The sequence below is a fragment of the Schistocerca americana genome, chromosome 8, assembly GCF_021461395.2.
Source record: "Schistocerca americana isolate TAMUIC-IGC-003095 chromosome 8, iqSchAmer2.1, whole genome shotgun sequence".
Taxonomy (NCBI): domain Eukaryota; kingdom Metazoa; phylum Arthropoda; class Insecta; order Orthoptera; family Acrididae; genus Schistocerca; species Schistocerca americana.
Genome location: NC_060126.1, coordinates 25545605 through 25572648, shown reverse-complemented (window position 1 = coordinate 25572648; position 27044 = coordinate 25545605). Strand labels below are relative to the sequence as shown.

Genomic DNA, 27044 nt, shown 5'->3' with positions numbered 1-27044 from the left:
CACTTCTATTACCCCATCTTTTGTTCCTTGTTCGAGGGATCTACGATAGATTACAGTTAGAAGAGGAGCTAACTCCGCCTCAAATTCAGCACAGAATCAGAGGGATTCTCTTGGGCCCCAGAGCTTTATTCATTTTTAACGATTTCAGCTGTTTCTCAACACCACTGATGCTAACATTTATTTTATTCATATTTTCAGTGGTATGAGGATTAAACTGGGGCAATTCTTCTGAGTTTTCCTTTGTAAATGAACATTTGAAAATGGAGTTAAGCATTTCAGCATTTGCTTTGTTACCCCCAATTTCAATTCCTGCCTCTTTCATTATGGACTGGACACTAACTCTGGTGTCACTAACAGTCTTTACATAAAACCAGAATTTCTTTGGGTTTTGTGAAATATTATTTGATAATATTCTGCAACAGTAGTCATTAAAGGCATCACACATTGCTCTCTTAACAGCCAAAATTGTTTCATTCAGCATCTCTCTATCTATAGCCCCACACTTTTACACCTAGTTATGCAGTAGTTTCTATTTCATTAGACATTCCATTAAAGTGACTGTATTCAATGGAGATTCCCTCCCATTATATACTTTCCTACTCGGTACATATCTATCCAGTGCATGGTCAATTATTCTTTTAATCTAGAGCCATAGTTCTTCTACGTGCTTCTGCCCTGTGCTGAAAGTTTCAAGTTCCTCACTTAGATATGACATTACTCATTTTTTTATCTTGTTTATTGAATATAGACACTGTAGTGTCAGAGAAACTGGTAAAGGGATGCATATACAAATACAGAGACACGTAAACAGACAGAATATGACACTGTGGTCAGCAACGCCTATATACGACGACAAAGTGTCTGGCATAGTTGTTAGACTGGTTACTGCTGCTACAATGGCAGGTTATCAAGATTTACACGAGTTTGGAAGTGATGTTTAGTGATGAAGTGGGGATTTTCCTGAGCGACCATTTCACGCATGTGCTGGGACTATCAGGAATCTGGTAAAACATCAAATTTCAAACACTGCTGTGGCTGGAAAAAGATTCTGCTAGAAGGTGACCAATGATGACTGAAGAGAATCTAACGTGACATAAGTGCAACCCTTCTTTAAATTGCTGCAGATTTCAATGCTGAACCATTCAACAAAACATCATCGATATGGGTTTTCGGACCAAAACACTCACTTGTGTGCCCTTGATGACTGCATGACACAAAGCTTTATACCTCATCTGGGCCTGTCAACACTGACATTGGACTGTTGATGACTGGAAACATGTTGCCTGTCTCATTTCAAATTGTATCAAGCAGATCGATGTGTACGAGTTTGGAGACAACCTCATGAATCCATGGACCCCGCATGTGGGCAGAGTACTGTTCAAGCTGGTGGAGGCTCTGTAATGGTGTGGGACATGTGCAGTTGGAGTGATAATGGACCCTGATCTGCCTAGATACGACTAACAGGGGACATGTATGTAAGCATCCTGTCTGATCACCTGCATCTATTCACGTCCATTGTGTATTCCAATGGACTTGTGCAATTTCAGCTGAACAATGCGACAACCCACACGTTCAGAATTGCTATAGGGTGGCTCCAGGAACAGTTTTGAATGTAAACACACCTGCTGGCCACCAAACTCCCTAGACATGAACATTATTGAGCATATCTGGATTTATGGAGAGCCCCACGGGATCACAGGATTCATGGTTTCAGTTTCCTCCAGCATTACTTCAGACATTAGATGGGTCCATGCCACTTCTGCGTGCTCACGGGGGCCCTACGCAATATTAGGCAGGTGTACCAGTTTCTTTGGCTCTTCAGTGTACATCTTTTTACTCGTTTTAGTTGTCCTTTGTACTTTGGTAATCATTGTTGCCACATCATTGTCCTTGATACCAGTTTTGATGTGGAAAACCCCTAGGAGGTCAGGTCTGTTTATTGCCATTTGAGCCAATACATTTCTGTCACGAGTGGTGTCCCTATCCATCCGTTGTAGATAGTTTTTAGAGAAGGCATTTAGCAGCGTTTCACAGGACGCCTTGGCACTCCCACCACCAACAGAACTGTAATTTTCTCAATCAATTGTTGGATGATTAAAGTCTTCACCAATGATTACCGTATGAATGGGGAACTTACTTAGTCTATGAGTCTTGTCTATTTTTGACAAAGACCTTGTTGGCCAAAAGTTTATTTTGCAACAGTCTTTTTGTTGTGTCTATCTGCGACTCAGCATCTCCTCTATATGATGGGTAGCGACTGTCCTTTTCATAAAAATATGCATAGAGATCAGGCCAGTAGTGCTGTGTTACTGATCTAATTACCGTGGTACATTGGCTGTATCATGGCACTCACTTTAGGAGGTAAGAACTTAGTTACGATGAGCCCATCATCACAAACAATAATTCTCTCATTGGGACATGAAGTGATATTACTGAGCAATAGAACAGCCTTCTGTAGCAACCCTCTTTTCTAGAAATCACCAAATTTTGCTACAAAATGTGAGTGGAAACAGTTTTTGAAACTCTCACTACCCATCCATGCTCCTTTTTGGTTGTAATAATGCAAAGGGAGATCCTTAGCTGCAATATTTTTTTAAAATTTTCTACTCACTAGAAGTTTCATTTTGTGGTTCCCAGAAGCATTAGCAGTGCACAAAACTAATAATGCATTCTTTAAGCGACTCATATCCAGGAGCATGAACGTCACTCTTAAAAGCAAGGGTTCTGGTTGGTAGATATTTTCAATATAGAGCACTTTTATCTGTACGATAAATTTGGTCTGGTGTGAACTACTCTTCTCCCACAAATTTCTGGGACTGTTTGCAGAAGGAACCAGCTACACCAACATTTGAACTAATCTACTCTCCTCGCACAGTAATTCTGTGAATCATGTGACATTGTTTGAATCTGGTTAGCTATCCAGATGAGGCATTAAAGTCACCCCATAAACCTACTTCATCATGAAAAAATTTAGCTTTTTCGGCACACATCGCACCTAAACTGACACGTTCTGCTTATTTTTGGCTAAATCACTGCAAAAGATCAGAATTTAATTCATTAAATGTATATTTCTATATGCTTTTCTGTGCAGATGGTCCAGAACGAGAATTGCATTTCCTGACAAAATTCGCTATTTTCTGCTTATTCTTTTTAATCTCACGAATAGTCTGCATCCCAATACCATAATCAGCACTTAGTTTTGCAACATTTTTCCATCTTATCAAATCTTTCCATTAATTCTAAATTGTTGTTTTAATTTCAACATATTTCTCTTGATTCTCTTGTCATTTCTCTGTCATCTTACACATTTGTTTTAAATTTCTTTGGTGACTATTACATGACGATTAACATCAGAAAATCGGATCTGTTTTTGATTTACACGGAACAGGCTGGCTGATAACTATGGAATATTTCGTGGCAGTAAAATCTTCTCAGTTTACAGCACCACAAGAGTTTCCTTGAATTTTTTTTTTTACCTCGTTGATAGGGACAGACTAAAGTAATTTAATAGTTTAGCCAATATATGCATTATTTTTGCCCAATTATTTGTGTGCAGATTACACAGGAATCTAAAAATTACTATCAAACTGTAATAAACAACTCCCCCCTCCCACCCGTGTGACCATAAATGTCACTTCCAGTGTTTAAACGTGTGCCTCATCATGACAAAGTACCATGTCTACTGCTTCAGTAAAATCTTCTTGGTTTACAATCAGTGACTTCAACTCTCAATGACGATGGCAGAGAGAGCTATCAAACTTGAGTGGTTTTTTTTTTTCCTTCCTGTAAACCAAGAAGATTTTACTGAAACAATGAACACATTATTCTGTTGTCATGTGGCAGTTGTTTCAACAATGGAAATGATATTGGAGGAAATGGCAGGAGGAAGGGGAGGGTATTGATTACTGTCCGATAGTATTTTTTCTAGATTCTTGAATAATCTAGAAACAGTATAACCTGCACACAAATCATTTGGAGTACACTGTATAATCCCAAATTGGGCAAATACGGCACTGAAATTGGCCAAAATATTAAACTACTTTTGCTTGTCCCTATCAAAAAGGCAAGGAGGGAGGGGGGGGGGGGGGGGGGGGGGAAGTAAGGAAACGCTTGTGGTTATGTTTTTGGCTACATACATGTCGATCCTTGTGGTCGATAGAAAGATCCAATTACAAATCATACCTGCTTGATACGGAGTCTTGGCCGAAAAATCCTGAACGTAGCTTCAATTTCTGCAGGGGTCAAATTAAAGTATGGAAACACCACAAGAAATGCATGCTGGAGTATAAATGCAGACGCTAGTCGAGCCTGCAGATTGCACTGTTGTATTTGGCCACGAATGGCACCTGTGTGATGTCTTTGCAAGTGAATTTGAGTTTTGACAAATTGTAGGTGCTCGTATGGAGGGTGCTTCTGTAACTGAGGTAGCTGAAGTGTGTTTCATGCTTCAAGAGGCACTAATTGAAGATTCATACCACTTAGAGGGGAAAATGGAAAAATCATCATCCACTAAGTTGCAATGCAGACATAAATGTGTGTCGAGTGATTGTGACAGACAGTCATTGAACAGGATTGTGACAATAAATTAGATAATACCTGCAGAGAACTGAATGTCACACTCGCAAACCCTGTCACTCCCAAAATTACACGAACGGACCTTCGTAGCCCGAGAATTGCAGGGCGAGCTGGAATTCCCAAAGTATGATACAAATGTCCGTAACAGGAAAAACATGGTGCTGGAGCCATAAAACCTGGATTACAGAACAATGGAAGAAAGTCATTTGGCCACGTGAGACTTGTTTCAGAATGTCAGAATGTTTCCAACTTCTGGCCAAGTTTACATTTTGAGAGTGAAACATGGCAGGATTCAGTGACGACTTTTATAGCAATATTATGCGATTCCACGGGCCCCACGGGTATTCTGCTTGTTGCATTACTGCCAAGGATTATGTGACCATTTTGACTGATCAGATCCATCCCGTGGTACAGTGTTCGTTCTCCACAGGTGATCCTGCATTCCAGGACGACAGGGACCCTGTTCTCATGGCTCCAAAGAAACAGGACTGGATTTGTGAGTGGGACAATGAAATTTCACTTCTCCTCTGGCCAATACAGTCCCCAGACCTCAATGTTACCAAGCCTCCGTTTTCTACTTTGGAGAGAAAAGTGCGAGATCGCTATCTACCTTCACCATCGGTACCCGACCTTAACAGTATTTTGCTGGACAAAAGGTATAAGATTCCCTTAAAAACCATACGCTATCAGCATTTATCCACTCCAAAATGACTGGAAGTTGTTTCAAATGCCAACGGTTTTTCTAAAGCGAATGATGTGTGGTAATGTGTTGTGTTTCTGGTCTTTCCATATGTTTGCCATTACCTGTATCTGTGGAACTGAAGTTCTTGTATACTCCAACAAATACACCACATGTATTTCCCATCAGTCTGTCATTCCAATATACATTTAGATTTACATCAAACATCTTACTGCTGTCAATTTTGAGTTTTAGCCAGCTATCTGTATCCACAGCAAAATCCAAATTAACGAACCCGCTTAACTCTCTCTCTCTGTTAAAAATAACATCAATGTTATTGCTCCCCACTTTTAAAAAACCCTGCTTTAAGAAAAAATTCACTTTTAAGGAATGAACACGTAGTATTCTGCAAATTAAAATCACTTCTCATGCAATTCCTAATGTGTGCAAGTGAGTTTCTGATTTCTTTCAGTTTCACAAAGATACACTTTGTGTCAAGTGATGGCAGTGTACGGTAATCGATTCTTTCGGTTGACAGGTATATAGATTGAATTCCATTGTAGTGAAACAGAAAAAGCATCAAACAAATCTGAAAGCGATTTCCGTTCTGCCTGCTGTGCAACTCTGGTCATGTGATCTGACATCACAGTCGCAGAGTAATGAATCGTGAGCCGTGAAGAGTTGTCTTTGTTATTGTTGAATTTATCAGTTTTACTTTTGTGGAGTTATGGCCTGCAAACACAGAAAGCTTATGATTCAGCAGAATCTGATGATCATCCGTGATGCTAAGGACAATCACAGCATAAAACTTTCCACACTTAAGTAATAGTACTATTTGGTACAGTCTGTACGGGGTACCTTTCTCAAAAACAAGGGAGTGGTAACTGCCACTACTGGTTTTGGATGCAAGAGAAAGAATGAGCACATGTCAATGTTTACTGATGTGGAACCTATTCTTTTAAAATGTTTTCATGGAATGAGAAGTAGCAGCATTTCCGTTAAGTGAAAACATGCTACAAGAGAAGGTTCAGGAAATCGTCCTGAAGATCAGTGTTGAAAATTTCAGTCCATCGAGCGGCTGGTTATGTCATTTTAAGAAACATAATAATCTTTCACTTTAGAGTAAGTGGAGAGATTGAGGCTGTGGACATAGAAACTGTAAAACATTGGAAGAACAGTACAACACCATGACTAATAAGGGATTACAGCAACTTGAGGAGTTTTTTAGTATGGTAATCTCCATCAGCATGGCTACCAGACCAACAACGGAGGCATTTCATATCACTGAGTTCTGCAAGAGAATCTGCACTGCAGTTTGTTGGACTATGTACATTCAATCAGGATCCACCTACCAGATAATCCATTTACGAGTATGCACAGAATTTTAAGGAAACAGGATGTCTTTGTAATGGCACTAATTGTGGCAGTTGCAATTGGCACAGACATGGATACTTTTCGGGTGAGTGTGCACCAAATTGGACTACAGACTGGACATGTGCCACGTGAGTTAACAGAATGATCATTTGTGAAAAAGCGTACTGAGTTACTGTTTCTATACGTATAATCACCCATTGATTTATCTCAATACAAATAATTTTACAATCAGCTATAAGTCTCTAGATCACTGAAGGAAAACCCCTGTTTAAGAAAAAAGTATTTCGATTCCCAGAGATTCATTAAAAAGGATTTTTTTGTACTATTACATGAGCTGCATTGCCTTTCTGAAGTGTTTCAAACTGAGATACTGTTTCAGATGGTAGTAGTTGGTCAGGGCATTTGTGATTTCATTTCTGAGGTGCATTTCTTTGGATCTTACATTAATATTCCTGATTTCCTACTGTTACTATTTGGAATGGGAAGAAACTTGTACACACTCCATATACAGTCAGCTACTTATGTTGCAGCCTTCGATGTGTAGTGCACTGTCAACACATTTAGGTAGGCCATGCAGTTCTCAACCGTATGAAGTTAAATGCACGAAGTTTCAGCCTAGTTCATCGCAGATCTTTCACAGTTCCGGTTCAAGCCTTCTGCCTGACTCAGAACTGGAGGGCCACGACTAGTTCTAAAGAAACTATTTTTAAATCCATCATATAGAGAATATTAAGCACTGTCAATGTCACAGAGCTGACAAGATTAATGATAAATTAGCTTAAGAAAGTGTGTTTTAGTTTGACGATTTCTCAGCTAAACAACTTTAAATAGTACCTGCACAAAGCTTCAAAGTGTTGAAGTCAAAGGACAAACTGAGAACAGCATGTTATACAGTCCAACAGATCCAGACTAAAGAGATCACTGACTTACCACTAAGTGGGAGGGACCCAGAAAGGAATGTCACATTTTGTGGCAGCTGTTCCCTAAGGCTCAGAGATGCAGTCACTGCAATAGAGACATTTCCATAGCTGTCAGACAACTGCTCGTCATAGATTGCAGTTGTCGTAGAAGGGCTCCCACTACTGTTTGCTGTGACATGTGTCACTGAGGTGGTCTCATCCGGCAATACGCAGAGATCCAAGCTGCTCAAGTGCCTCAGGAATGTTGGCCAATCCTGTAAAGTATTAAAGTACTATCAAATCTGAACATACAGATTCAGAAGAGACACTGGTCTGTACAAAACAGAAAGACGAGCAATATTCAGGTTTTGTACTGACTGCTTCATCACTGATCTCATGCGCACACAATACAGTTAACGCTAATACAAGAATTAGTGCAAAACATCAAAGGTAGTGTAACTTGTGAACAACATGTCATTTATAAATGAACATGTGCCCACTCTGTTTTATATAGTAATAACTATCATTAAAATGGCTATGTGCATGAAAGGATACAGAAGAACTGTCTGCCTTGGGGACATCCAATACCCAGCTGCTGAACATGCTCTGCAGCATGACTTTAAGTATATAACTGCTTGCTGCGTGCCTCCCCTCCAAGCCAGCACAAGTTTCACTGATTTCCAAAGATAGGATTGCTTGATTTGGGGTAATGGATCAAACAGCGTGGTCATTGGACACATCAGATTAGGGAAAGGTGGGGAAGGAAGTTTGCCATGCGCTGTCCAAGCATTTGCCTGAAGTGATTTAAGGAAATTGTGGAAAACCTGTATCAGGATGGCTGGACGTGGATTTAAACAGTTATCCTCCCTAATGTGAGTGCAGTCTGCTAACCACTACGCTATACTGCTTGGTCCAGAGATGGGAACTTGTCCTCCTACACATCCTCACGATCTGACATCTTTTGGTAATATCACTATTCACTCAACATTATACTCTATTAAAGCTTACTTTTTTAACTTCAAATGTTCGCCCTCAGAAACATTCACGTTTTCCTCCTATCTCCTTTTCTGTTACCCCTAATCCTCAATTGCACTTTTATGTTACTTCTCATTTCGCTTCCACTAACTCAATGTTCAATTCTCACTTTGTCTTATCATATCCAAACCAAATCTGTCACAGTGCTTACCATCGTACAATTTTTGACCACATACTGTGCAAAACTTGCTCTCTCAACTTCGGGACTGAGAAACACTACACTCATTTTTATCCAGAATAAAATTTTCACCTGCAGCTCAGTGTACACAGGCATGGAAAAGTTTCACTTAGTTTTATCCTTCCACAAACCGCATGTCTATTCTCAATTAGAAAGAACTATTAGTTCCAAACATAATTTTTGTCTACTGTAATCTGGATTTACTGGCATTACAAAGTATGGGGGGCATTTGAAAAGTCCGAGACACGGCACCACCAGCACATATCAGTGTCATGTTTAGTTAGTTAGCAACTTTGGAAAGTTTCAGCCATATTGGTCTATTTCTTTGTGTTTGGCATTCGTGTGAATCAAGGAAGTCGAGGGATTGTCAAAAAATGGATGAAAAAGAATTTCATGTGGTGATTAAACATTACTTTATGAAATGCAATATATGCCTCAGGAGACTTAAGAAACGCTTGATAAACATTACGGTGACTCTGCATCTTCGATTAGAACAGTTTATAAGTGGTTTCAAAATTTTTGGAGTGGCCATATGGGCACAAGTGATGCTGAATGTTCTGGACGCCCTGTGGAGGATACGACTCCAGAAATCATTGATAAAATCCATGATATGGTGATGGATGACAGAGTTAATGTGCTCGAGACTGCTAGTGCTGTGGGCATCTCGAATGAACGGGTACATAATATTTTGCATAAAGCATTTGGACACGAAAAAGATATCCGCAAGATGGGTTCCAAGATTGCTCTCACTCGACCAAAAATGGAATCATGTGAAGTGTTGCAAGGATGGTTTGCAGCTGTTCAGGAAGAATCCTCAGGACTTTAAGTGTCATTTCGTCACTATGGATGAAACATGGATACATTACTATACTCCTGAGACCAAACAACAATCTACCCAATGGATTACCAAGGGATAATGTGCACCAAAAAAGGCGGGAGACCATTCCTTTGGCCGGAAAGATTATGGCAACTGTTTTTTGGGCTTCGCAAGGGATAATCCTCATTGTCTATCTGGAAAAGATTAAAACTATTACAGGTGCGTATTATTCATTGTTATTGGACCGTTTGAAATCCGAACTGCAAGAAAAACACCGGTGATTGGACTGCAAAAAAGTCCTTTTCCATCATGACAATGCACCAGCACACACCTCAGCAGTTGTGGTCGTATAATTAATGGAAATAGGATTCCAACTCAATTCACATCCTCCCTATTCTCCAGACTTGACTCCCTCAGACTACTATTTGTTTCCCAATTTGAAAAAATGGCTGGCGGGACAAAGATTTTATTCAAACAAGGAGGTGATTGCAGCAACTAATAGCTATTTTACAGACTTCGACAATTCCTATTATTCAGAAAGGATCAACAAATCAGAACAGCATTGGATGAAGTGAATAAGTCTAAAAGGAGACTGTCGAAAAATAAAAAGGGTTTACCCCAAACATTTAAGTAGTTTTTATTTTTGCACGGGCTTTTCAAACACCCCTCATAAATACTGGTAAGTCATTTGCAATTATATAATAGCACTGCTAATGGGTAGTGGTCTGGCAGTAATGTCTGACTAGAAATCAAAACATTCCGGGTCTCACGTTTGAACCCAACCACTGCTTAAATTCTGAATAAAATTCATCAGCAATATCAGCTGAAGACATTCAGCAAGGTGGACAAATCAGTAATGATCAATGGCATAAGGACGCACAAGCCAATGGAAACCACAGCATCACAATGTGTATGGCATGTGGCCTGTAACTGGAAAAGTGTCATGATGGTATCTCCATTGGCAAAACACTCCTGCCTAGTCCTCGATCCAGGTCTCCAGGAGGGATGGATTGCCCAGTGGGAGATAACCACAACACGATGACTGAATAATAACAAAAATATTATGAGGTCATGCAGCTTCACTGTATGATTAAATGATGATGGCGTCCTCTTGGGTAAAATATTCCGGAGGTAAAATAGTCCCCCATTCGGATCTCCGGGCGGGGACTACTCAAGAGGATGTCATTATCAGGAGAAAGAAAACTGGCGTTCTACGGATCGAAGCGTGGAATGTCAGATCCCTTAATCGGGCAGGTCGGTTAGAAAATTTAAAAAGGGAAATGGATAGGTTGAAGTAAGATATAGTGGGAATTAGTGAAGTTCGGTGGCAGGAGGAACAAGACTTCTGGTCAGGTGACTACAGTGTTATAAACACAAAATCAAATAGGGGTAATGCAGGAGTAGGTTTAATAATGAATAGGAAAATAGGAATGCGGGTAAGCTACTACAAACAGCATAGTGAACGCATTATTGTGGCCAAGATAGATACGAAGCCCACACCTACTACAGTAGTACAAGTTTATATGCCAACTAGCTCTGCAGATGACGAAGAAATTGAAGAAATGTATGATGAGATAAATGAAATTATTCAGATTGTGAAGGGGGACGAAAATTTAATAGTCATGGGTGACGAATTCGAGTGTAGGAAAAGGGAGAGAAGGAAACATAGTAGGAGAATATGGATTGGGGCTAAGAAATGAAAGAGGAAGCCGCCTGGTAGAATTTTGCACGGAGCACAACATAATCATAGCTAACACTTGGTTTAAGAATCATGAAAGAAGGTTGTAAACATGGAAGAACCCTGGAAATACTAAAAGGTATCAGATAGATTATATAATGGTAAGACAGATTTAGGAACCAGGTTTTAAATTGTAAGACATTTCCAGGGGCAGATGTGGACTGTGACCACAATCTATTGGTTATAAACTGTAGATTAAAACTGAAGAAACTGCAAAAAGGTGGGAATTTAAGGGGATGGGACCTGGATAAACTGAAAGAACCAGAGGTTGTACAGAGCTTCAGGGAGAGCATAAAGGAACAATTGACAGGAATGGGGGAAAGAAATACAGTGGAAGAAGAATGGGTAGCTTTGAGGGATGAAGTAGCGAAGGCAGCAGAGGATCAAGTAGGTAAAAAGACGAGGGCTAGTAGAAATCCTTGGGTAACAGAAGAAATATTGAATTTAATTGATGAAAGGAGAAAATATAAAAAAGCAGTAAATGAAGCAGGCAAAAAGGAATACAAACGTCTCAAAAATGAGATCGACAGGAAGTGCAAAATGGCTAAGCAGGGATGGCTAGAGGACAAATGTAAGGATGTAGAGGCCTATCTCACTACGGGTAAGATAGATACTGCCTACAGGAAAATTAAAGAAACCTTTGGAGATAAGAGAACGACTTGTATGAATATCAAGAGCTCAGATGGAAACCCAGTTCTAAGCAAAGAAGGGAAAGCACAAAGGTGGAAGGAGTATATAGAGGGTCTACACAAGGGCGATGTACTTGAGGACAATATTATGGAAATGGAAGAGGATGTAGATGAAATGGGAGATACGATACTGTGTGAAGAGTTTGACAGAGCACTGAAAGACCTGAGTCGAAACAAGGCCCCCGGAGTAGACAACACACTACTGACGGCCTTGGGAGAGCCAGTCATGACAAAACTCTACCATCTGGTGAGCAAGATGTGTGAAACAGGCGAAATACCCTCAGACTTCAAGAAGAATATAATAATTCCAATCCCAAAGAAAGCTGGTGTTGACAGATGTGAAAATTACCGAACTATCAGTTTAATAAGTCACAGCTGCAAAATACTAACACGAATTCTTTACAGACGAATGGAAAAACTAGTAGAAGCCAACCTTGGGGAAGATCAGTTTGGATTCAGTAGAAACACTGGAACACGTGAGGCAATACTGACCTTACGACTTATCTTAGAAGAAAGATTAAGGAAAGGCAAACCTACGTTTCTAGCATTTGTAAACTTAGAGAAAGCTTTTGACAATGTTGACTGGAATACTCTCTTTCAAATTCTAAAGGTGGCAGGGGTAAAATACAGGGAGCGAAAGGCTATTTACAATTTGTACAGAAACCAGATGGCAGTTATAAGAGTCGAGGGGCATGAAAGGGAAGCAGTGGTTGGAAAGGGAGTAAGACATGGTTGTAGCCTCTCCCCGACGTTGTTCAATCTGTATATTGAGCAAGCAGTAAAGGAAACAAAAGAAAAATTCGGAGTAGGTATTAAAATTCATGGAGAAGAAATAAAAACTGTGAGGTTCGCCGATGACATTGTAATTCTGTCAGAGACAGCAAAGGACTTGGAAGAGCAGTTGAATGGAATGGACAGTGTCTTGAAAGGAGGATATAAGATGAACATCAACAAAAGCAAAACAAGGATAATGGAATGTAGTCTAATTAAGTCGGGTGATGCTGAGGGAATTAGATTAGGAAATGAGACACTTAAAGTAGTAAAGAAGTTTTGCTATTTGGGGAGCAAAATAACTGATGATGGTCGAAGTAGAGAGGATATAAAATGTAGACTGGCAATGGAAAGGAAAGCGTTTCTGAAGAAGAGAAATTTGTTAACATCGAGTATAGATTTAAGTGTCAGGAAGTCGTTTCTGAAAGTATTTGTATGGAGTATAGCCATGTATGGAAGTGAAACATGGACGATAAATAGTTTGGACAAGATGAGAATAGAAGCTTTCGAAATGTGGTGCTACAGAAGAATGCTGAAGATTAGATGGGTAGATCATGTAACTAATGAGGAAGTATTGAATAGGATTGGGGAAAAGAGAAGTTTGTGGCACAACATGACCAGAAGAAGGGATCGGTTGGTAGGACATGTTCTGAGGCATCAAGGTATCACCAATTTAGTATTGGAGGGCAGCGTGGAGGGTAAAAATCGTAGAGGGAGACCAAGAGATGAATACACTAAGCAGATTCAGAAGGATGTAGGTTGCAGTAGGTACTGGGAGATGAAAAAGCTTGCACAGGATAGAGTAGCATGGAGAGCTGCTTCAAACCAGTCTCAGGACTGAAAACAACAACAACAACAAACAGATTGCTACTCACTACACAGAGGGGATGTTGAGTTGCAGACAGACACAAACTGCTATACATTTTAGCCTTCACCCAAAAGTCCATCTCCTGAAGTAGAAAAGGTATACACATTCACACTAGCATAATTCAAACACACATAATCACTTTATCTGGCCACAGCAACCAGGGACAGTGGACTGATTTGTGTGTGTGTGGGGGGGGGGGTGGGGGGGTGGAGTGGTAAAGGGGGTGGTGGTGCACACTACATCAGAAGACGGCCCTTTGGGCAACAGCTAAAATATGTAACAGTCTTTTTGTTGTGTCTGTCTGTAACTCAACACCTTCTCTTTATGGTGAGTCGCAATCTATTCATAATATTGTTGTTATTCCATGCTGGACCTTCCATAGTTTAACAGACAAAAATGTAACATTCTAGGAGTAAGAGTGTGGAATATCAGACTTCTCATTGTAGCATGGAAACTAGGAAATCTGAAAAGAGAAATGGATGCTCAGATGAATACGGGTAGTATAAATAGCAGAAGAAAATAGTATACCCGGAGTAGGATTCATTATGAATATGAAGGTAGGGTAGAGAGTGGGTTACTGTGAATAGCTCAGTGACAGGGTTGTTCCATTCAGAACTGACAGCAAACCAATGCAAACAGTAATAAATCTGGTATAAATGTCAACATCACAAGCAGAAGGTGAAGAGATAAAAGCATATGAGGATACTGAATGCGTAATTAAGTAGGGAAAGAGAGATGACAATTTAATATCATGGGGGATTGGAGTGCAGCAGCAAGTCAAGGAAATGGAGGTATGGGAGATTATGGGCTTGGTAGTAGGAATGAGAAAGGAGAGAAACTAACTGAGTTCTGCAAAATATTTGTTAGCCATAGCAAAGACACTGATTCAAAAATCACAGTAAGAGGAGGTATACATTGAAGTCCCAGACACATGGGAAGATTGCAGCTGGATTATACCAGTGTCAGACAGAGATTCCAAAATCGGATGCTGGATTGTAAGGCACATCCACAAGCAGATACAGACCTGGATCACAATTTAGTAATTATGAACAGCAGGTTTAAGTTCAGGAGAGTCATCCAGAAGATTCAGATGGGAAAGGAGTGGAATACCGAAATACTGAGAAATGATAAGATGTGTTTAATATTCTCTACGGCTGTAGGTTTTATGATAATGAATATTACAGTAGCCAATTCAATTGAAGAGGAATGGCTAGCTATAAAAATTGCAATCACATATGATGGACAGATAAACATAAGTACAAGGGAAACACCTGCAGAAAAACCTTTTGTAACAAAAGAAATATTTCCATTGATCTACGAAAGAAAGTGAAAAAATTTTCAGGAAAAGTACATCAATATAAGTCACTTTGTAATGAAATATGTAAATAGGAAGTGTAGTAAAGCCAATGCAAAATGGTTTCAGGCAAAATGTGAAGAAATCTAAAAAGAAATTGTTGTTGGAATGACTTTTAGCACACTGAAAATGCAAAACAACCTTCGGTGAAACTAGAAAACAAGGACACCAACATCAAGAGCATGAAAATTCCACAGTTAAATGCAGAGTAGTGATCAGATAGGTGGAAAGAGTACACTAAAGGCCTTTACGATGGGTAGGACTTGTCCCATGGCATAAGAGAAAAGGGAATAGGAGTCAATAAGGAAGACGGGATCCAATTCGGTGTCAGAATTAAATAAAGATTTGGAATACTTCCGACCATGTAAGGCAGAAGACATGAACACCAAAACTTCAGAATTACTGTGATCACTAAGGAAAGTGGGATCCAAACAACAATTCAAGTTGGTGTATACCTTTTTTACCCACTGCCCACGTTTGTACCTCTCTTAGTAATAAAATTTTCTAATTGTGCACTGGTTCCACAGCAATGGGTATTCATAAAGTAGGGCAGTAACATCACTTTATAAAATTTATACAGCAGAGTTACAGCAAAGCATACAGTAATAATTACCTACAAAATACTTTGTCAAAATTTTATGAAAAACCTAATTAAAATACTTTTAAAACCTGTACCACCTGCTGCACACCATAAAAGCTAGAACACCCATTAGTGAGCAGTAGGGACCAGGATGACTACCGTTGTTGTACACAAGTATATTTGACTTGAGACATACCATCACATTTCCAGGAAAGTTTCATTCAGAATATCCTCAAAGATAGCAAGGACAGATCAGTGGCACAACTACTGCACAGTCAGCTTAATATCTCATAGGGTACATCCAAGTTGTTGACAAGAAAAATATATAGAAGACTGGATCGACTGAAATTGAGGAGTTGTTAGATTATGAACAGTTTGACTTCAGTAAAGGTAAAAGTAGCAGAAATAAGATTTTCAATTTTGAAGTTATCAAAACTGGTGACCACAATTAGACAAAGTGACCGAATTCTGCTACCTATGACGTTCTGCAACATATGATGACTGTAGCAGAAGGGACATAAAAAGCAGACTAGCACTGGCTAAGAAGGCAATCCCGGGCAAAATAAGTATAAATAAAGGCTTTAGTTTTTTGGAACATACAACATTCATTTTAAAAAGACAGTGACTGACTTATTATAAAAATACTAAATAATTTCAATCTAAATTACAAATTGATTCAACATTTAAAAGTCTTACACACATGTACTAAAAGCATCACTGCTTTATTTTCTTAGGTGCGAACTCCAGATTAAGCTATATTAATCTTTGAAAAAAATAAACTGCAGGACAATTTCAGTGACTCGACCAAATATTCTATTACCTTAGTGAGAAATCTTCCATTGGATGGATCATCAAAGCACTGGCAAAATATTTCTAAAAATTAAAATTTTATTAAATGGCCAATAAAACATAGAAGCATGTCACAACAAAAATTTCACCCTCTGGATTCGACCACCCATTAAAATATGGCAACAACAACATGAAGGAAAATTTCGAGCACTAAAGCCAACAAATCGGGTTCTGGAACATATTGTTTCAGTGCGACTTCCGTCGCCAGTTTATCGACATCTTGTAAATCAATAGCTTCCACTGTCTAGAGCTACCAGTAGCCAAGACATACTCTATGAAATGTTCGTTTCACAGCAATATACGTCTTTCGACAAGCAACAATCTTAATGTATAAATATTTACTTACTATTGCGGCATCAGGGTTTGGTACAGAATCAGAGTTCTTGATGAAGTATGCTAACGAAAGAGTGGTCAATGCAAATGCTGTCACACACAACGTGAAAACCACTAACGGCGGTCGACTAGATGCGAACCCTTTCAGGTTGTTTAGCGGGTAGCTCAGTCCCATGGTTACAACTACCTGTTATCTTCACTGAAACTGAGAAACGTCAAATGTAAACAGAAGCTACGAATCATAAACATTGATACTTTCTAGCAAGTTAATCGATTTTACACGATACAGACAAATAAACTGCTACATACGAATCATCAACTCATATTACAAATAATTATTATGCTTACTTCTATCTTCACATTTTGTGAACATTAGAAACTGTCAGCTTTCCTCTCACAGTGCCGTCCATTTTACATATTATCACACTTACGGATGCGGAAGCCCTTCCAGTCGTCACTAACATATGACTATCCACAAGTCGAAACATCGTGACGTCTGATGCACAGCGTTCCAGTATATTATAGACAATTGTTTTTTAATGCTGTAAGTAAACAACAGTTCGTGCTGTGGTTATTAAATCTTTGTTATAAGACTTCAGTTCGATTCTACATTCCTCCTGCAATAATTATTGACGAACAGGAACGTTAATTTTCTGCACAAAAATGCAGTATCGCCTATTAACAGCTAATTAAATGAAACAATTCGAAAGAAACAATATAATAAAATAAATTATGTTCCATGCATGAGCCATAAAGGCTATATCGGGACAATTTCTTAGTATATCCCAATGCGTGCGCTTAATTATCACTATTATTAAAAAGACAAATCAGTCTGAAGTTAATAATTTTGTTGGTTGGTTTGGGGGGGAGAGACAAAATGAGAGGTTATCGGTCCCGTCGGATTAGGGAAGGAGAGGAAAGGAAATCGGCCGTACCCTTTCCAAGGACCCATTCTGGCATTTACCTGGCGCGGTTTAGGGAAATTACGGAAAATCTAAATCAGGATGGCCACACGCGGGTTTGAACCGTCGTCCTCCCAAATTCGAGTCCAGTGTGTTAACCACCGTTCCGCCTCACTCAGTAACGATTCTGCGTTGATTAAGGTACTTCCGATCATTCGAAACTGGTTTTGGAGCTACGAAAAATAAATGAACCAGACATTAGAAAAATGTGCAACAAATGATCTATCAACAAGGAAAATATAAACCTATTTTACTGTAGGCTTAAAGAAGTAAATTGCCCAGTGGATCATTGTATTACAAGTTCTAAAAATTATAACGCATTTCTCGACAAATTTTTTGGATTTTTTTTGACGAAATGTTATCCCCCACAGTCTGCAATAAAAATCACTAGTACAGTAGGATGGATAACTGCTGGTATAAAAGTGTCAAGTGCCACAGAAAGACACTCACATAATGAACTAAAGAGTAATACAGATTGAGATTTTTGTAAACGACGTAAAAAGATATAATAAAACTGTATTTAGAAGGATGCTAAAGGCAGCAAAAGAAAAGCCACACAAAAATGTATCATGAACCACATAAATAAATTAATGGCAGTATGGTTTCAATCAGTATTGTACTCTCCCTTAAGAATAAAATTTCGTATGGATGAACTGAAATATGCACTAGGGTAATTAAAACACAATACCAGGACCCCTATCTGAAACAATAAACCAGTCATTTCAAGAAGGTACATTGTTGTTGTTGTTGTTGTTGTTGTGGTCTTCAGTCCAGAGACTGGTTTGATGCAGCTCTCCATGCTACTCTATCCTGTGCGGGCTTTTTCATCTCCCAGTACCTACTGGAACCTATATCCTTGTGAATCTGTTTAGTGTATTCATCTTTTGGTCTCCCTCTACGATTTTTACCATCCACGCTGCCCTCCAATACTAAACTGGTGATCCCCTGATGCTTCAGAATCTGCCCTACCAACCGATCCCTTCTTCTAGTCAAGTTGTGCCACAAATTTCTCTTCTCTCCAATTTTGTTGAACAGCTCCACATTGGTTTTGTGATCTACCCATTTAATCTTCAGCATTCTTCTGTAGCACCACATTTCGAAAGCTTCTATTCCCTTCTTGTCTAAACTATTTATCGTCCATGTTTCACTTCCATACATGGCTACACTCCATATAAATACTTTCAGAAACGACTTCCTGACACTTAAATCTATACTCGATGTTAACAAATTTCTCTTCTTCAGAAACGCTTTCCTTGCCATTGCCAGTCTACATTTTATATCCTCTCCACTTCAACCATCATCAGTTATTTTGAGCCCCAAATAGCAAAACTCCTTTACTACTTTAAGCGTCTCATTTCCTAATCTAATTCCCGCAGCATCACCCGATTTAATTCGACTATGTTCCATTATTCTCGTTTGGCTTTTGTTGATGTTCATCTTATATCCTCCTTTCAAGACACTATCCATTCTGTTCAACTGCTCTTCCATGTCCTATGCTGTCTCTGACAGAATTACAATGTCATTGGCGAACCTCAAAGTTTTTTATTCTTCTCCATGGATTTTAATTCCAGCTCCGAATTTTTCTTTTGTTTCCTTTCTGCTTGCTCAATATACAGAATCAACAACCCTGTCTCACTCCCTTCCCAACCACTGCTTCTCTTTAATGTCCCTCGACTCTTATAACTGCCATCTGCTTTCTGTACAAATTGTAAATAGCCTTTCGCTTACTGTAATTTACCCCTGCCACCTTCAGAATTTGAAAGAGAGTCAACATTGTCAAAAGCTTTCTCTAAGTCTATAAATGCTAGAAACGTAGGTTTACCTTTCCTTAATCTATTTTCTAAGATACGTTGTAGGGTCAGTTTTGCATCACGTGTTCCAACGCTTCTACGGAATCCAAACTGATCTTCCCTGAGGTCGGCTTCTACCAGTTTTTCCATTCATCTGTAAGGAATTCATGTCAGTATTTTGCAGCCATGGCTTATTAGATTAGATTAGATTAGATTTACTTTCATTCCAATTGATCCGTAGTGAGGAGGTCCTCCAGGATGTGGAACATGTCAGAAAAACAACAATACATGACAAATATTTAAACTAAAACAAATAAGCTAATGTACCATTCCACAGGTCCCAAGTGGAATGATCGTCATTTTTTAATGAACACTAAGAGTCATTTTACAAATACTATTGCACTGAATTTAAAATAAAAAAGTTTTATATTTATTTATAAGGTAAGAAACATGTAATACAACTACTGTAATACTTATTTACAATGAACACATTACTGCACTGAAATGGTGCAGAAGTTAGATTATACTTACACACACACACACACACACACACACACACACACACAAATTTTCAGTGAACACATTACTGCACTGAAATTGTGCAGAAGTTATGTTGTACTTATATACAAATCAGTTGATTTTCCTCAGAAATTCATCAATGGAGTAGAAGGAGTTGGCCACCAATAAATCCTTTAGGCTTCTCTTAAACTGAATTTCATTGGTTGTTAAGCTTTTTATGGCTGCTGGCAAGTTATTGAAAATGTGTGTTCCTGAATAATGCACACCTTTTTGTACAAGACTAAGTGACTTTAAATCCTTGTGAAGATTATTCTTATTTCTAGTATTGATTCCATGAATTGAGCTGTTGGTTTGAAAAAGTGATATATTTTTAATGACAAATTTCATTAAGGAATAAATATATTGGGAAGCTGTAGTTAGTATCCCTAGTTCCCTAAACAGGCTTCTGCAGGATGTTCTTGAGTTCACACCACATATAATTCTTACTGCACGTTTTTGTGCCCGGAAAACTTTAGCTTGGCTTGATGAATTACCCCAGAAAATAATCCCATATGACATTATGGAATGAAAGTAAGCATAGTATGCCAGCTTTTTCATTTTTATATCCCCTATGTCTGACAAAATTCGCATTGCAAACAGAGATTTGTTAAGACGCTTCAGCAGTTCTGTGGTGTGCTCCTCCCAGTTGAATTTATTATCAAGCTGTAATCCCAAGAATTTAACACCGTCCACTTCTTCTATCTTCTTGTCATCATATGTTAGACATATACTCTTGGGACACCCCTTACAAGTTCTGAACTGCATGTAGTGTGTTTTTTCAAAGTTTAGTGACAAAGAATTGGCTAGGAACCAGTGATTAATGTCTACAAATATTTTATTGGCTGATCTTTCTAAGACTACACTTGATTTGCTATTTATTGCAATGTTTGTATCATCAGCAAACAAAACAAACTTGGCATCTGGTAATGTTACTGATGAAAGGTCATTGATATACACAAGAAAAAGTAAGGGCCCCAAAATGGAACCTTGTGGGACCCCACATGTAATTAGTTCCCAGTTGGATGATGCCTGATAGCTTGATACATGTCTCTTTCCTAATAACACCCTTTGTTTCCTGCCAGAGATATAAGATTTGAACCATTTTGCAGCATTTCCTGTTACACTATAATATTCTAGTTTACTTAAAAGGATATTGTGATTTACACAGTCAAATGCCTTTGACAGATCACAAAATATACCAGTTGCCTGCAATTTTTTGTCTAATGAATTAAGTACATTTTCACTGTAAGTGTAGATAGCCTTCTCAATATCAGAACCTTTTAGAAATCCAAACTGTGACTTTGACAGTATGTTATTTGAGATAAGATGGTTATAAAGACGACTGTACATTACTTTTTCGAAAATTTTTGAGAATGCTGGCAACAGTGAAATTGGACGGAAATTTGATGCTATTTCTTTATCTCCCTTCTTAAACAGTGGCTTAACTTCAGCATATTTCAGCCATTCGGGAAATATTCCACTGATAAACGACTGGCTACACAGATAGCTTAATATGTTACTTAGCTCAGAATCACATTCTTTAATTAACTTTGTTGATATTTCATCATACCCACTAGATGTTTTTGATTTTAAAGATTTTATGATGGACATTATTTCTGTTGGGGTAGTGAGGGTCAAATTCATATTATGGAAGTTACTTGAAATGTCTGGTCTAAGGTAATCCATAGCAGCATCTACCGAACCTGACAACCCCATCTTTTCAGTAACAGTTATAAAATGTTTGTTAAAAAGTTCTGCAACACTATACACATCTGTCACCAATGCATCATTTACTCTTAATGCTATTTGTTCCTCTTCATGTCTGGTTCTACCGGTCTCCTCCTTCACTATATTCCATATTGTCTTTATTTTGTTATCTGATATGACTATCTTTTCCTTGTAATATATTTGCTTTGACATCCGTATTACAGTCTTTAATATTTTGCAGTATTTCTTATAATGTGCTATAGCATCAACATTGGAAATGTTTCGGATTGACAGATACAGTTTTCTTTTTGTTTTACAAGATACCCCTATTCCTCGAGTAATCCATGGCTTCTTTGTAGACTTTGCTCTAACCTTGGTAAGTTTTGGGGGAAAGCAGTGTTCAAATAAGGTAAGCACTTTATTAGCAAAAATGTTATATTTTTCATTCATGCCATGAGCACTGTAAACATCAGTCCAGTGAATGTCTCTGAGGAGTGTCCTAAAATAATCAATTTTTGGCTTACTGATTACCCTCTTGAGCTCAGATTTAACAGATTTTATATCCTGTTCAGTATTAACATTTAACAGAAGGAACTGCATGTCATGGTCTGAGAGGCCATTGACTATTGGTTTTGTAATATAATTTTGTTCATTTGACTTTTCTATAAAGATATTATCAATGGCTGTTTGTGAGCAAGTGGTTATCCTAGTGGGGAACTTTACTGTGGGAATTAAGTTGAATGATAGTGTTACTAACTCAAATAGGTTCTTATTGGGAGAGTCTTTAAGGAAATCTACATTGAAATCACCAGCAACCACTATTTCTTTGTTTTTGGTTGTTAAATGGGCCAGTACAGCTTCAAGGTGGTTTACAAACAGATTAAAGTTACCTGCAGGTGCTCGATATACACTTAATATTATGAAAGATTTTTTGTGAAAATCTAATTCTGTTGCACATGCTTCCATATGCTGTTCTAGGCAAAATTTATGAATGTCTATGTTCTTAAATTTATGACAGTTCCTGATGAATGTGGCAACTCCTCCTTTCTCCATTTCTGATCTACAATAGTGAGATGCTAACCTAAACCCTGTAACACTTAAAAGTTCTATACCAGTGGTCACATGATGTTCAGAGAGGCAGATTATGTCAGCTGGGTTTGAAGACTCTAATTCATCTATGCAGATAGTTAATTCATTAATTTTATTTCTCAGTCCTCGAATATTTTGATGCTCGAATATTTTGATGAACGGGTAGTTCGGTAATTTTCACATCTGTCAACACCAGCTTTCTTTGGGATTGTAATTATTATATTCTTCTTGAAGTCTGAGGGTATTTCGCCTGTCTCATACATCTTGCTCACTAGATAGTAGAGTTTTGTTAGGCCTGGCTCTCCCTAGGCTGTCAGTAGTTCTAATTGAATGTTGTCTATTTCCGGGGCCTTATTTCGACTTAGGTCTTTCAGTGCTCTGTCAAACTCTTCACACAGTATCACATCTCCTATTTCATCTTCATCTACATTCTCTTCCATTTCTATAATACTGTCCTCAAGAACATCGCCCTTGTATAGAACCTCTATATAGTCCTTCCACCTTTCTGCTGTCCCTTCGTTGCTTCGACCTGGGTTTCCATCTGAGCTCTTGATATTCGTGCAAGTGGTTCTCTTTTTTTCCAAAGGTCTCTTTAATTTTCCTGTAGGCAGTATCTATGTTACCTCTAGTGAGATAAGCTTCTACATCCTTACATTTGTCCTCTAGCCATGCCTGCTTAGCCATTTTGCACTTCCTGTCGATCTCATTTTTGAGACGTTTGTATTCCTTTTTGCCTGCTTCATTTACTGCTTTTTTATATTTTCTCCTTTCATCAATTAAATTCAATATTTCTTCTGTTACCCAAGGATTTCTACTAGCCCTCGTCTTTTTACCTACTCGATACTCTGCTATTTTCACTATTTCTTCTCTCAAAGCTACCCATTCTTGTCAATCGTTCCCTAATGCTCTCCCTGAAGTTCACTAGAAGCCCTGGTTCTTTCAGTTTATCCAGGTCCTATCTCCTCAAATTCCCACCTTTTTGCAGTTTCTTCAGTTTTAATCTACAGTTCATAACCAATAGATTGTGGTCAGAATCCACATCTGCCACTGGAAATGTACTACAATTTAAAACCGGGTTCCTGAATCTCTGTCTTACCATTATAAAGGGGCCAAATATCTCACGAAATAAGCATCAAACGAAAAAACTACAAAGAACGAAACTCGTCTAGCTTGATGGCGCTACGGTCGGCCCACTAGATGGCGCTGCCATAGGTCAAACGGATATCAACTGCGTTTTTTAAAAATAGGAACCCACATTTTTATTACATATTCGTGTAGTACGTAAAGAAATGTGAGTGTTTTAGTTGGACCACTTTTATCGCCTTGTGATAGCTGGCGCTGTAATGGTCACAAACGTATAAGTACGTGGTATCGCGTAACATTCCGCCAGTGCGGATGGTATTTGCTTCGTGATACATTACCTGTGTTAAAATAGACTATTTACCAATTGCGGAAATGTCGATGTCGTGTTAATGTATGGCTATGGTGATCAAAATCCCCAACAGGCGCGCGCTATGTATGCTGCTCGGTATCCTGTACGACATCATCCAAGTGTCCGGACCGTTCGCCCGATAGTTACGTTATTTAAGGAAACAGAAAGTGTTCATCCACATGTGAAACGTCAACCATGACCTGCAATAAATGATGATGCACAAGTAGGTGTTTTTGCTGCGGTCGCGGCTAATCCGCACGTCAGTAGCAGACAAATTGCGCGAGGATCGGCAATCTCAAAAATGTCGGTGTTGAGAATGCTATAGCAACATCGATTGCATGTAGCATATTTCTGTGAACTAGGAATTGCATGGTGACGACTTTAAACGTCGTGCACAGTTCTGCCACTGGGCACAAGAGAAATTACGGGACGATGACAGATTTTTTGCACGCATTCTATTTAACGACGAAGTGTCATTCACCAACAGCGGTAACGTAAACCGGCATAATATGCACCATTGGGCAACGGAAAATCCACGATGGCTGCGACAAGTGGAACATCAGCGACGTTTGCGGGTTAATGTGTGGTGCGGCATTATGGGAGGAAGGATAATTGGCCCCCATTTTATCGGTGTCAATCTAAATGGTGCAATGTATGCTGATTTCCTACGTAATCTTCTACCGATGTTACTACAATATGTTTCACTGCATGACAGAATGGCGATGTACTTCAAACATGATGGATGTCCGGCACATAACTCACGTGCGGCTGAAGCGGTATTGAATAGTATATTTAATGACAGGTGGATTGGTCGTCGAAGCACAATACCATGGCCCGCGCGTTCACCGTATTTGACGTCCCCGGAGTTCTTTTATGTGGCAAAAGTTGAAGGATATTTGCTATCGTGATCCACCGTCAACACCTGAGAACATGCGTCAGCACATTGTCAATGCATGTGCGAACATTACGGAAGGCGAACTACTCGCTGTTGAGAAGAATGTCGTTACACGTATTGCTAAATGCACTGAAGTTGACGAACACCATTTTGAGCATTTATTGCATTAATGTGGTATTTGAGATAATCATGCTGTAACAGCATGTGTTCTCAGAAATGATAAGTTCACAAAGGTCCATGTATCACATTGGAACAACCGAAATAAAATGTTCAAACGTACCTACGTTCTGTATTTCAATTTAAAAAACCTACCTGTTACTAACTGTTCATCTAAAATTGTGAGCCATATGTTTGTTACTATTACAGCGCCATTTATCACAAAGTGAAAAAAGTGGTCCAACTAAAACATTCATATTTCTTTACATACTACACGAATATGTAATAAAAAATGGGGTTCCTATTTAAAAAAACGCAGTTGATATCCGTTTGACCTATGACAGTGCCGTCTAGCGGGCCAACCATAGCGCCATCTGGTTTCCCTCTTCAAGCTAGACAAATTTCGTTCTTTATAGTTTTTTCGTTTGACGCTTATTTCGTGAGATATTTGGCCTGGTCACAATCAATGGACCACCCTGTATAATCTATCTGATACCTTCTAGTGTCTCCAGGCTTCTTCCATGTATGAAACCTTCTTTTATGATCTTCAACCAAGCATTAGCTATGATTAAGGTATGCTCTGTGCACAATTCTACCAGGCGGCTTCCTCTTTCATTTCTTCCCCCCAATCCATATTCACCTACTACATTTCCTTCTCTCCCTTTGACTACTATCGAATTCCAGTCACCCATGACTATTAAATTTTCGTCTCCCTTCACTATCTGAATAATTTCTTTTATCTCATCAAACATTTCATCAGTCTCTTCGTCATCTGTGGAGCTAGTTGGCATATGAACTTGTACTACTGTGGTAGGCGTGGGCTTCATATCTATCTTGCCCACAATGATGCATTCACTATGCTGTTTGTAGTAGCTTACCCACATTCCTACTTTCCTTTTCATTATTAAACCTACTCCTCCATTACCCCTATTTGATTTTGTGTTTATAATCCTGTATTCACCTGACCAGAAGTCTTGTTCCTCCTGCCACCGAACTTCACTAATTCCCACTATATCTAACTTTAACCTATCCATTTCCGTTTTTAAATTTTCTAACCTACCCGCCCGATTAAAGGATCTGACATTCCACACTCCGATCCGTAGAACGCCAGTTTTCTTTCTCCTGATATCAACGTCCTCCTGAATAGTCCCCACCCGAAGATCCAAACGGGGGACTATTTTACCTCCGGAATATTTTACCCAAGAGGACGCCAGCACAGCAAGGCTATTTTGCTTAGTATTATAAGGCCAGATCAGTGAATCATCCAGACTGTTGCCCCTGCAACTACTGAAAAGGCTGCTGGCCCTCTTCAGGAATCACAAGTTTGTCTGGCCTCTCAACAGATACCCATCTGTTGTGTGTTGTGGTTGCACGTACGGTATGGCTATCTGTATATCGCTGAGGCATGCAGGCCTCCCCACCAACAGCAACGACCATGGGTCACGGGGGGGGGGGGGGGGGGGGACATCACTAAAGTACACAATAGTAAAGGCTTTACTTGAGAAAGGCTCAAAAGAAGATGTAGGAAACTACCAACCAGTAGGTCTTCTTCCAGTACTTTCAAAAGTATTCGAAGTAGTTGGTGCAAACCAGATGGCAAATTTCATAGCAAAATCTGATATTATCACTGAACCGTATCATCTTCATCTTTACCTAGGTGTGGAGCCTTGGCTTTCCTCTGCCGTGATTGGTCTGTTTGCTTTTAAATTTCGGAGG

The 27044-nt window shown here is 39.0% G+C and overlaps 1 protein-coding gene across 1 annotated transcript in view; it reads right to left on the bottom strand.

The window, feature by feature from the left end:
* LOC124544793 (transmembrane protein 248-like) overlaps positions 1-17245 on the bottom strand; it is a 59903-nt gene extending 42658 nt beyond the window's left edge. The window contains exons 1-3 of the mRNA XM_047123475.1: positions 17088-17245; positions 16753-16944; positions 7559-7802 (exon numbers count right to left, since the gene is read on the bottom strand). Of these exons, the coding sequence (XP_046979431.1) occupies positions 7559-7802; positions 16753-16914 (406 nt within the window). The 5' untranslated portion in view covers positions 16915-16944; positions 17088-17245. The remainder of the gene's footprint in view (positions 1-7558; positions 7803-16752; positions 16945-17087) is intronic.
* Positions 17246-27044: the final 9799 nt, after the last annotated feature.